Below are 13,416 nucleotides of genomic sequence, written 5' to 3'. Positions count from 1 at the left end.
TCCGAGGGGTCCTGGCAACAAGATGGGGAGACGTGTGTTTTCCCTACAGAGAACAACTACCCACAAATCCACACCTCCCATGAGATGCAAAAGCAAAACCCAAGGAGTGAAGACACAGGCCTACATAGGGCAGCTGCATCAAAGAAATCGAAGAAATTGGGCAGTGAGGCTCAAAGAGCTGGGAGCAATGTGCTCTTTAATCAGGAAGGAGGTGGGCAAACAGCAGGAGGAGGAGGTGCTAGCATGCACTGACTCTCCACGCACTGGGATGCTTGGGCTCTTAGCAGGATATGTGTCTACCATGATGTGTGGTCCTTTCATTCTACCTTCCTGCTTGGGAATACACTCCCTCCTCAGCCACACTCCTCCCATCTGTTTCATGCTGGGGTGGTTTCACTGCAGGCACTGGCCAGGGCTGAGAAGCTAAGACACTGGCGAGCCAATCATTGACCCTGGGACATATGCTCTTTGGCCTTTCTGTTTGCATCTGCTGATCAAGCATGTCCTTCCTATGAATCAAATTCCAAAACAACACATTTTTCTTAAAATATAAATCAGATCAATCTTAAGTTCTATCATTTCCTAGTTGATAACTAACTAAAGGGGTGTCTCTAGTGTCTAAAAGATTATGTCCAAAGGTCTTAGCAAGTTAAACAAAGTCCTTACATCATGGCTTCAGCAGGAAGTAGCACTTGGTTGGAGCAGAGGCTAAAGTTCAAATCTCTGTCGTCATCAGTCACTCACCAGGTCTGAGCCTCATGTTCTCCACAGAGAAGGCAGGCGTCTCCGAGCTTCTCTGGGATGTATAATGAGCAGAGCTTCCTCCACAGATTTTGATCCCATTCCAGACCATCCTCACCCATATGCTTGTCCTTCACCTGCATCTTACTGTAAGTCACAGGCCATGCCCTGTGTCACATGGTCTCTGTCTAACCAAACACCCAACTCTGGCTCAGCACCCAGCAAGACACACCTCAAGAAATGAAGAAGACCAAGAACCCAGTTACTCTCATACCATCCCATAATATAAAAGGCACAGATAAGAAATGGCTCCATTTTCGAAAACTCCAAACAGAAAGCAAAGACCCTGCACCATTTCCTCTGAATTCCTCATCCTTTGATCGACAGTTAGTAAAGGCTTGCTGCCCACCACATGTTGTCCTGGTGTGAAGCAGTACAGACAAGTTAGCCTTAGCTTTTTACCCAGGACAAAAGTTATAAGGGGGGCACTGCTTAGGGTTGAGTTCTGTACTGGGACTGATTATACCAAAATGGAGTCACTCGAGCCAAGTGCTACACAATCAAACTGAAGTCGTGAGAAAGCACATGGACTCCAGACCTGACTAGGTTTTCCTGAAATCAGGAAACTCTAGTCTGTCTGGGTCAATCTGAGAAGTGAAGTTCTTACACTTCAACCGTTGCAAAGGTAGCCTAGAGTTGGCCAGTCAGTTGCGGTTCTCTTCTCCCGTCCCCTGCTCTCATGACTTCCTCTGTTCTGTTATGTCCCAGGAAGAAGCTCACTCTACTTAATGGTTGAAGGTTGCCTCAACTCCTAAACCATGATTAGGAATCAATGGCACCTAGAAGGACATTTGCTGTGATTTTTGTCATGTGACACTGCTCTGCATCTTGAGAGTCCACTCACATTCAAAAAGACCACCACCACCACACATACACACACATACACACACACACACACACACACACACACACACACACACACACACACACACACACACACACACACACACACACACACAGAGACAGTGAAAAAAAAAACCACCCAACCAACCAAACCTTACATCACAGTCAAATGTAGAAGGCCAACCAAGGCTTCATGCTAACCTTATTAATTACACAGGGGGAAATCTTTATGTGATTTTTAAAGTTATATATATGTAACCTTATACACTTTATACTTAAAGCTTATAATAGCATAAGCGTTCACTTAAATGTCCACTAAAAAGTAAAATAAAAGTAGGGATTGGAGAGACAGCTCAGCAGTTAAGAGCACTTATTGCTCTTGCAGAGGACCTTGGTAGGGTTCCCAACACTCGCATCAAGACAGCTCACACCTGTCTATAGGTAAAGACACAATGGAGCCACGGCCTCCTGGCATCTGTAGGCCCCTGCATATGCATGTGGGGTACATTACTTCATGCAGGGGTAACACATACACATACATTTTTAAAACTTTAATTAATTAAAAAAAAAACATAGAGTTTCAGAGCAGAACAACCTTGAATCAGTATAGAATGGAAGCCTAAAGGCCTGATATCGCCAAGCCCAGCTGCGGGCCTCAGACAAGGCTGAACTGCATGTTTTTAAATATACTTGATAGTGTGGGGGGCCAGGAAGAGAATATTCTCTGATTTTTAAGGCCAAGAACATGAGAGAATGTTGTGAGACGAGTAAGATACACTGCGTCCACCAGGGGGCAGATGAGGGCTGAGGAAACCAAACAGAAGCTTGTATCTAGCAAGTCAGCTTTAAAGTGCCTTGCCTTCTTAATTCCCACACCTTCCGTAAAGAAATGGGAGAGAGGGGAAAGGGGGTTAGTGGGGCATGGGTGAGGAGGGGAGGGGAGGGAAGGAGTTAAAAAAAAAAGGAAAAAAACAAAATAAACAAGCAAACCTGCTGACACGCTCTAGTGAACCAGACGGCCTGCCATGGTGGCACTGCCAGCACCAGAGATGCAGAGGCTACAGAGTGAGACCCTGTTTCAAACACAAAACAACCCCACCCCCACACATTCTAGTGACAAGTCAATTCTTTTTGCTTTTGAACGGGGTCTCACTACATAGTACTGGATGTCCCTAGTAAAACAGGCTACTTCAAACTCTGCGATACTTGACCCTGTCTCCAAGAATACTCGGGTTAGAAGTCACCATGCCTGGGCCACAAATCCATTCACAAAGACTCTTGTGGATTCATTTAGCTAAGTATGGTTACTTTTCCTTTTTTAGTTTTTCAACACAGGGTTTCTCTGTGTAGCCCTGGCTGTCCTGGAACTTGCTCTGTAGACCAGCCTGGCCTCACCAACTCAAGAGACTCACCTGCCTTTGCCTCCCAAGTGCTGGGGACTAAAGGTGTGCACAACCATCACTCAGCTGGTAGCACGGTTTTATCCCAGCATTCAGAAGACTGAGATAGATACATGCATCATGAGTTCAAGGCCAGCCTGGGCTATCTGCATAGACCCTGCCTTATGAAAGCAAAACAGCAAAAGAGCAATCTTTCATTATGTTTGAGTCACAAGTCAAGTTACTTACTAGGCATGCTACTCCTTGAAGTTATTTCTATTCACAGTAGTTTCACTTGGACTAATTTTGAATTAGCATGATCCCTGTTTGCATTACTTAATACACTTAATACACCGTTATATCCAAGCTACTTCTACAGCCTCGTGGTAGCATTGCTACAGTGACCAAGAAGAGAACCAAGTCCATCTCTCCCCATGCTTTGGGGGAGGGGAAATCAGTTTATCCATTCTGTACCTGCAATTTCTGTTTGTTCAATAAGAGAAGAAGCAGGGAAACTTTGGACAAGTATAATGGCCAGATCCTGCAGTATGAAATGGTGTGGCTCCCATGATGGTCATTATAAGCGGGCTCACACTGCAGGCTGAAAAAGGGGCCCATGCCTTCACGCCTGGCACAGTGCATGTTCACTGTCACATTGGGCAGTATGGGCACATCTCAGCCGTCTTCTGGCACACTCTCCATTCCCTAGCCTGGGGTCGGTGGGAGGATTTCCACTGGTCCCCCTCCCCCACAGGGCTAGTTTCTCCAATGATCTGGGGTGAGGGGACGTGGTACAGCATGCTCCCCTCAGCCTCTGAGCCAATCTTCACCATCTGGGAACAGTCCTCCGATTACCTGGCTGGGTGCATGACAGGTGACCTGTCTGTGGGGCTACAGTTTTGGCAAGCTTGACCGGCTCGAGGTCCAAAAATGACAGACGGCGTTCTCCATCTGTCCACTCCCCCGCTCCCTCGCGTGGTACTGTCACAGAACTGGAAATCCCTGGGTTTCGATATATTGCTCTCCCCCAAACCAAATTGCCCTTCCCACTTCCTTCCCTCTTCAAATAATAGAATTATTCCGTCACATGTTGGGGCTAGAAAGCCATGTAAAACAGCTGTCAAAATCATTCACAGTGGCAGTTCCGCGGCCTGCGACACTCCTCAGTCACTGTCATGGCCCATGAGTGGATGGATGCCTGGAGGGACACATGAATGAAGGACTTGGATTCTCCATGGAAACCTCAGCACTTCATCACGTGTGTTGGACCTCATCCAGATGGGACCTACCACCGCAGCCACAGGCTCCCTGAGCAAACAACAGGTTCCGGGGGGATGCGGCTGGGATACATGCAGTGGGCCAATTTGCATCCATTATTAATAAAATTTAAGAAGTGTATAAAAATGTACTCCAGGTTTTTTTTTTTTTTTAATGCCATTCTTCATGGAAAGAGTTTTCATGGTGGGGGCTCTGGTTACTTTATTTTCCAAGTAAGTAAGAGCTGGGTGATCCTGACACACCTATGGAACCCAGCACTTTGGAGGCTTAGGCAGGAGGAATGCTGTTTGAGACACGTGTGGGCTACACAGCAAAATCCTGTCTCCAAATCAACCCAAGACAGAAAAGCATACAGATACGTTAGACTTGGCTCCAACAGGCACGCCTTATCTAACACAAATTAATTTAAATAAACATGTCCTTGTACCATTCTCTTAACGCGAGCACCACAAGCTATGCTTGTTCACCTAATTAATTCGCAGGTAAACTTTAGGACAGCAGTTCTCAACCTTCCTAATGCTGCAACACTTTAAAACACTTCCTCATATTGAGGTGACCCCCAAACACAAAATTATTTTCATTGCTATTCTGTAACTGTAATTTTGCTACTGTTATGAACTATAATGTAAATATCCATGTTTTCTGATGGTCTTAGGCAACCTCTGTGAAAGGGTCTTTTGACCCCACTCCCACTCCCAAAGGGGTTGCAACCTCCCTACAGGTTAAAAACTACTTGCTTAGGGGGGGATTCCTATTATTAAAATTTTTCTTAAAATCAGAATATTGTTAACTAGAGTGATTTCTATTTCTATAGTAGATTTCTTCTACAGTAGAAAAAAGTCTTGCTCAAAACATTCAAGCATTGTGACTAGCATTTTAAAATATGTAAAAGATTTCAAATATGCAAGAGCCATTAAATAAACAGACTGACAGTGCTTCATCTGTGAAATGGCCCAAAAAAATAATTCAAGAAAATTGGGGATAAATGGGAAAAAAATGGGAATAAATAAATGATCGAACAAATGAATGAACGGAAGGCCTAGGTAGGGCAAAACGCCAACCCACACAATCTGTCTGCAACTGAGCGCCCTCAGCAGGAGCCAGGTTGGCTGGAGAGCTCTCCGGTGAATGGTTTCTGCTGGGCTGGGCAGACAGTCGGCCCACCCCTTCTTCTCTCCGCTCTGGCTCACCTGATGAGGACGCACTGGTTGTCATGGCGCTTCCACAGGCAGCGATAGCACTCGTTGGCGATGGCGAAGATGTGCGGTGGAAGCTCGCCCAGGTGGCACCTGCTGTACTCCTCCATGGTGGCACGCTCGTATAGGCCAGCGATGGGCTGGTAGGGGTTCACTGACGCGATGATGGAGCCGATGTAGGTCTGCAGGCAGAGAGAAAAGACGGGGCAGTGTTATCAGGGCAGTGAGGCCAGGCTCGGACCTGTACGTCACCTGCTCTGCATTCTGCACAGGGGGCTGGAGCGATCCAGCGAAACGATCGTTTCACGTGGTCTCACCCACTGTCCACGCTGTCCCTACACCCTAAGGTATATAACCTCGACACTGCGCAGATGCACGGAGCTGGTTCAGAGTCGGCTTTCAGGAAGAGGTTAACGGTGAACTAGGATGGCAATGAGCCCAGACCAAATCCCTGTACCCAGGTGACTTCCCTAATCCCAATCCTTTCCTGGCCCAAAGCCCGACCAGTTCCGGTTCCCTTCCTCCACTCCGTAGCTGTTATGAAACAGCAGGTGACAAAGGCAGAAAATAGAAAAAAGGGCAGGGGTGGGGTGGGGAGAGGGTATAAGCACTATTGAATGAGTAGTTTCTGTGTGGAGAAATTTGTGAAGGTCAACTGCTATTAAAGCATGGCACACAGCACTGGGCATGTCTCTGAAACGGTTAAAAAATCATCCCAGTGACAAATCCTATACCAGGGTCTATCAGCCACAGTATTTTTATTTTGTTTTGTTGTTTTTCAAAACAGGTCTATTTTTCTATGTAATCCTGGCTATCCTGAAATTCCCTCTGTAAGACCAGGCTGGTCTCAAACTCAGATCCACCTGTCTCTGCCTCCCAAATGCTAGTACTAAAGGTGTGTACGACCATGCCCAGCTATACGGCCACAGGTTTTTAAAGATGACAGCATCCTTACTCAGACCTTCCAGAGCAGTACAGCATCTAAGCTAGTTTCCACTGCTTAAAGCCATAGGTTCCCTCCATAGGGACTTCCACTCACTGGCACTTCTGGATCTTGGTCCCCCCCCCTTCCCCCCCCTCCCCCCCCGTTTTCCAGGGTCACACACCAGAATCCCAGAATCAGCATCCTGCAGACACCTCCCCCCTCCTAGGGAGCACACCTGCTGTGGCTTTACAAGGACCAGCGCTGTCTTTTCCCCATGTGTTGAAACCCTGACCACAATGCCTAAAAATAGCACTACACTGGAAGATGGGGGCCTTTAAAGAGTGAGTAATTTAAACTGGGGCTCTTAGGGGTGGGTATCTGAATCCATTTCTGCCTGGTGTCTTTGTAGGAAAAGGACAGCTGGACACACAGACCCCATGGATGCACACTCAGAAGCAGGCCAGTAGAAGAATGTAGAAACCTGCTGAAGACTCTGTTCCTAGATGCCCTGGCCTCTGGAACAGGGATGGATGTGTTGTGGGGTTTTGTCCTGGGAGTCCAGGCAGGCCATACATGTGCCTAACCCCATCAGCATCCAGCATGACCCTAGGAAATATGCAGTTCTGCCTTTTTTCAGGTGAGGAAATGGAGGTAGGAGGAGAAAGTTTTGACAACAGCTACAGCGTCAGTACATAATGGAGATGAGATCTGAATCCAGCCAACCTAATTCTAGAACCTTCTATTACCACATTCATTAAAGTGCAGCACTCCTACTGGGCAGGGGGACAGCCAAGGTAGACAGAAAGTCCAAATGTTCTGAGAACACCTGTACCTCATTACAACTTAAGTGATTTATATTCTCATTAACTGCCAGGAATACCAGGCAAAGTATTGCATGTTCAGGGCAACTTTTTCAAATGTAAAAATGTCTAGGTTGGGAAAATAATTTAAGCCAAAAAGAGATTTTAAACATAAATGGCATTACCATGACAATTGCATGCCATGGCTTATAACCAAAAGGTTTATAACCAAAAGGTTAGGTTTATAACCAAAAAGAATGGAAAGCAGATACTTAAATACTTGTACACCTTTATTAACAGCAGTATTACTTATACAGCCAAAGGAAAGCCCATCATCAGACCACAAGGGAGAAAGCTATGGTACATCCACACAATAGAATACTCTTTAGCCACAAAAAAGGAATACAGAAATTATATAAATGCTATAATATCAGTGTGTAAAGTTTGAAAGCACACCAAGTTAGAGACAACAGATACTTCCAGAACAGGCACATCCACAGAAACAGGAAGACTGAGATTGCAAAGCAGTGAAGAGGCAGAACTCCCATGGGGGAGGGCAGTAGCTAGTCAGTACCAGGTTTCTGTTTGTGGTGATTAAAGATACCTAGGGACCAGACTGAAGTGTGGGCTCTTCAACATCAGGAATGCACTACATCTCACTTGTTTGTAGACTTAAATGTGATGAACTTATGTCGAGTAAAGTTCACCTCAATTAGGCAAATTAATGTGACTTTGTAAGTAAATGTGCCGGTCTTTGGAAATGTGGATGCCCTAGAAAATCTGCTTCTCTTGGTCACAGCTCTGTAGGGAAAATTTAGCCAGAAAGGGAAATCCAAAGCAGAACAAAATAAACAAAAAAACCAGAAGCCACTCCTCCCCCCAAGGAAAGCAGTAGGGGCAACACTGGCCACAGTGCAGCAGGCATTCAGGCATCCTGGTCCCTTCCTCTTGGTTAGCTCTCTATGGAGGAGACACTTGGGGTTCTGAGTGCTTGGTCCTTACCTCCATATTGTCAGTCTGTCCTCTTTCTATTAAATATCAAAAGCATTCACTTTTCACTGTGAGAACTTTTTTACTCACACCAACAGAGGTCAATGGTCAATGCCATCACTTTTTAGAAAGTCAACCATGCCAACAGAGAAGCAACCACGTGCTATCAACATAGCTGCTCAGCTGAGCCTGGGGCAGGTAGAAAGAACGTTAGAGCCGTAAGTAGTGCATAAGGAGATTCCACATTTGATTCACTTAATTTGGTGTGAGGCTGCACATCTATCATCGGTGAGACTACTTTTAAAAATAATACATCATGTCTTGAATATTTTGCATGTCTATTCACCACACTTGTATGGTGGTGTGAAATTCTGAGCTACCCTTCCTTTCATGCATACCTAGAAGACCAGAAGCTGATGCCAGGTATCTCACAATTGTTCCCTGTCTTAGATTTCTTTTACTTTTCTTTTGTAAATTTAATTTAATTTTATTAATGAGTACACTGTTGCTGTCTTTAGACACACAAGAAAAGGCATTGGATCCCATTACAGATGGTTGTGAGCAACCATGTGGTTGCTGGGAATTGAACTCAGGACCTCTGGAAGAGCAGTCAGTGCTTAACCACTGCCATCTCTCCGGCACCTCTTTTACTTTTAAAAACTGTGTTCCTGTGCATGTGCGTACATGAGTTGTCACATGTGTGGGGCTGCTGTGGAAGCTACAATGAGGGCATTAGATCTGATGAATGGTGGTTATGGCATTTGGGAATTAGCTTTCCAGTAGAGCAGTACATGCTCTTCACCATCCCACTACTCCATGCCTGGTCTCATCTTTGAGACCAGATCTGTTATTGAAGCTTGAGATCCCTGGTGTAGTAAGGCTGGCCAGCAGTGAGTTTCCCGGAAGACAAGCACCAGTACATCCAGCCTTTCACCTTGGCAATGGGGATCTGAACTAGAGACCTCTTGCTTGTTTGCAGACACTTCCACCTTCCCATCCCCCACTCCTGGGTTTCTTAAAATACTGAATTACTCCTAAAATCATCAGCAATTCTAGATCCTCTTTTTTGCAAGCTTGCTTTGAAACAAAGTGCTTATTTCTGCTATGGTCACAAAGCCATATTCCCCTTTTATGAGCCGGGGAACTGCTAAAACACACAGCATCCTTTGGGATAAGGCTCACTCTGACACCATGGCTGACATGGTTGCTCTGTAGACAAGAGACACAATGGCCTTCACTCCCAATGGGAAAGGCTCAGCTGCCACAGTCGTCTTGCCACCCATGTTGTTTTGGGTGCACTTTGGCCACCCACCCACATCTTTCCAGACCACACTTGCTCACTGAAGCGGTTTACTGTGATCAGACTTGCAACTGTGCTAGCTCTGGTTAGACACAGCCAGAAGTCCAGGTCCACATGTCCCCACCCAAGCCACCATACTTCCTGGGCTCAGAGGAAGCCGTGCACCTCTGGCAACAGCTGTTCTGTGTGAAAGCAGCCCATGGAGCTTGCAAATACGTGGCATATCTCCACGGCCATGCTTGCCAAACTCCATGAAAAGCACTGTGATTCCAAAACAACTTTATTTGACGATTCATGAGCCTAGGTGTGGTGGTTTGAAAGCACATATACCCCTGAACCCTATCACAGGCTTATATATTTGCATGCTTAGTCCCCAGTAGAGCTATCTGGAAGGATTAGGAGGTGTGGCCTTTTGGAGCAGGTGTGTTCTTGCTGGAGGAGGTATGTTCCTGACTTTAAGGTTTTGAAAGCCCATACCAGTCTCAGTCTGTCTCTCTGTCTTTCTTAATCCCTCTCTCCTCTCTCCCTCTCCCTCCCCACCTCTGTCTACTGCCTGCAGATCAAAGGTAAAGCTCTTAGCCACTTCTCCGACAGCATGCCGGCCTACTACTACTACATTCGCTACCATGATGATAATGGACTAACCCTCCAAAGTGGTAAGCAAGCCTCAATTACACACTTTCGATGAGTTGCCTTGGTCATGGTGTCTCCTCGTAGCAGTAGAACAGTAATTAAGACACGCGGTGAAGAGGGCTATAAGCACACCGCCAGCCCTCAGCTGCCAAACAAGACCCTTCCACGTAGGCAGGCAGGGGCCACGACTCTGACCTCTTTTCGCAGGCACTGAACAGAGCAGACAGGAAGAAGAAGATCTCTCTACAACTCCTTGATGGGTGAATAAGGGTAAGGACATGAGTCAGGTTTTGATAGATACCACTGTGGACTAACAACAATAATCTTTACTGCCCACCAACATACCAAACTCACGCAGCCCAAAAGTCCTAATCTCCCTCCCTTCATTCCACTTCTGAAAAGCTGATTTAACAGCTCAAGGCCTGCCCAACTAAGTATGCACTACACAACAGGGGTCAAGGAAGGAGCTGTGTATACCAGAGGGGGGTTTCACAGCTGCCCCAGTCTCTGTTAGCATACTCTCTGATGTCTACATCATTAGCAAGTTCCCTAGATCACTTCTCAGATGTCATCTTCACCACTCAGCTATGTGACTGCATTCTCGGAACAGTGGCTTCAGCCCCACAAGGGTCCTTATCAGTGAACTGAACTGTCTGTGCCCATGTAGGTGCCAAATCACACTTCTGAACTTCACAACAGATGTATATTTTGAAAAAACCACCAAGGCAATGGCTATCAATATTCTACCCAAATAATAACAAGCTACAGTATTTGAAACCTAGCCAAAATATTGTCAAAGACACCCCCGACCCCTAATTAAAGATGTCACCATTCGTTTGCAAAGATGATTTTGTCTCTAAAGCACAATCTGTGTGCTTAGGGTCAGTAAATAGCAAAAGAACTCCAACAAGCAGCTAAGCGGCAGGTGGAGGAAGAGGAGCCAGGCACATGGTAGCAAGTGGGGCGGAAGGAGGAGCGCTGAAGGAGACCCTGACAGCTGGGAAGCAGCGCTGTTGTAAGCTTTGATCATTCTGCACTCTATAAAAAGGTATGATTACCACTCCAAAAATGGCCATGATGGCTCTGCAGCTTAAGGCTTGGGACACACGCAGGTACTGGCTCCTGCATATTGGATTCCAAATTCCACAACGCTAAATAACTCAACTCGTTTTTATGGATGTTCATAAATAGAAAATACATCCTATTTGGAAGCAAGTTAATTGTCTTGCCAGAAAGTTCCACATAACTCACCCCCCCTCCAAAAATACCTCCTTGCTCATTTTAATAATTTGGAACAGCCACTGCACATGTGGCCCAAAAACCACTAAGACAAACTCACTGTGTTTCTTCAACACCAAACCTACCAATTCAGAGCTTGCAAAAACAGAATGTCCCTGTATCTAACCCATCGAAAATATAATTTGATTTCACAGAACATGTGTATGTCAAAACACCATGTTATGTTGTACATCTTCGAAAACAGTATTGTTTTTAATGTTTAGTCATATGTAACTCTTAGCCTTCTGACTAAGATCAAGAGGAGTCCTGCTCTTGTCAGCTTAATATCTCATGTACCTTCTATCTAAGATTGATATGGTAAAGTATGATAAGTGTACTTTTATAGTAGGAAAGTGGAGTAGCCTGTTCTGACCATTGCACACACTGGCTTGGTACTGCAGTGCCTCTAGGAGCTGTATATAGCATCTTACTATAACATCAGAGATAAATTAAAAACCTTGTTTTGAGCCACAGGCCTTAGCTGCACTGAGTTATAGACATAGAGGGCGATACTGTTGGTAGACTGTCATAATTCCCTCCATGGAAAGGCTAGTCTCAATATCAGTCTGGAGAAATCCAAACACTTGGTCCTCAGCCAGATGTCACTTTCCCTGATACACGGCTTAACCTCTCTAAACCAAGATTCTGATCAGCTATAGCATGGTCCCCTCTGTTATCACCCAAGTTTACTATCTGGAAGTGCTCCATGAGTTAGAGGTGTTTATTACTGCCACTGCTAACAACCCTCTTCATCCTATGGTCCCGCAAGGCTGCGTACAGATCAAGTTGGCTGAATGTACCAGGGAAACCAGTTATCTACAGTTGGCACTATGATGTATTTTGCTGAAGGGAAACCCAGTTAAGTGGAAATCATTTATTGCAGATTTGTTTCCCACCTATCATTTCTCCCTCTCCTCTTGCAGCCATGCCAGTTTAATATGGCAGTGATTCACTTTCTAAATCTTTACCCTGTGTGAACTGCAACTTGAGATCCACATTCTCAATGGAGTACCGTACCCTCCTCCCCTGATTGTTCAGAAATGACTCAGATACAACATTGGGGAAGCTCACCTTCCCCTGATCACCTGTTTCCCCACACCAGAGCACACACTGACAAATGGCAGTCCAGTGATCTTGTAGGAATTCAGATGTTTAGGGCCAACATGATGTCTCAGGAACAAAAGGCACTTGCCATGAAGCCTAATGACAGTTGTCCAGTCCAGGACATGGCAGCCAGCTCCCACGAGCAGTCAGTCCTCTGATCTCCCTAGAGCACCATGGCATGATGGCGTGTACTTCTCTGACCCTCCAGGACTCGCCATGGAAAATGTCATTATTTTCCAGCAGGTTTTATTGGTTAACTCTCCTCCCAGACCTGATGCCTCCTACCTTTAGCCCAAATCTGGTTACCAGACTACATTTCCCCAAAACTCATATGTATTCTCTGCCATCATTTTTTGGTGAGTTGAATGAAGTTCACTCATTTGCACCTTGGCCAGCTCTTGGCCACCTTGCTAATCAGCAGTGGCAGCCTTTCTTCCAGTGCCTTGAATGCCCTGCACTGGATAAATGCATTGTGTGGTTTGAATGAAAATGGCTCCCATAGGCTTTTAGGGAGTGGCACTATTGGTAGTTGTGGCCTTGTTGGGAGAAGAGTGTCACTTGGGAGTGGCTCAGATTCTCCTCCTGGGGCTTGCAGATCCAGATGTAGAACTCTTAGTTCCTTCTCTAGCACTCTGTCTGCCTGCATGACACCATATTTAAGGCCATGATGATAATGGACTAAACCTCAGAACTGTAAGCCAACCCCAGTTAAATGTTGTCCTTTATAAGAGTTGCCGTGGTCATGATGTCTCTTCATAGCAACAGAAACCCTAAGACATTCATCAAGCTGTTTTATTCTTTGCATACATTCATCTGCTGCCATGAGAGCCACTTTCCTCCTTGGCCAAATGTCCCCAAATGCTCCAATGCACAAGATTTGCCTGAGGAT

At 45.7% G+C, this 13,416-nt stretch overlaps 1 protein-coding gene and 1 non-coding gene across 2 annotated transcripts in view; one reads left to right on the top strand and one right to left on the bottom strand.

Annotated features, from left to right (window-relative positions):
* Positions 1 to 13,416, bottom strand: part of Myo10 (myosin X) — a 201,052-nt gene that overhangs the window by 95,688 nt on the left and 91,948 nt on the right. Inside the window, exon 4 of the mRNA XM_031360245.1 lies at positions 5,492 to 5,679. Coding sequence (XP_031216105.1) covers positions 5,492 to 5,679 — 188 coding nt within the window. The remainder of the gene's footprint in view (positions 1 to 5,491; positions 5,680 to 13,416) is intronic.
* On the top strand, positions 11,656 to 11,849 carry LOC116084048. The gene has a single exon (XR_004116012.1). It is a non-coding gene; the product is annotated as a U2 spliceosomal RNA (small nuclear RNA).

This window comes from Mastomys coucha, unplaced genomic scaffold (assembly GCF_008632895.1).
Source record: "Mastomys coucha isolate ucsf_1 unplaced genomic scaffold, UCSF_Mcou_1 pScaffold8, whole genome shotgun sequence".
Taxonomy (NCBI): domain Eukaryota; kingdom Metazoa; phylum Chordata; class Mammalia; order Rodentia; family Muridae; genus Mastomys; species Mastomys coucha.
This window is presented reverse-complemented; position numbering and strand designations above follow the sequence as displayed.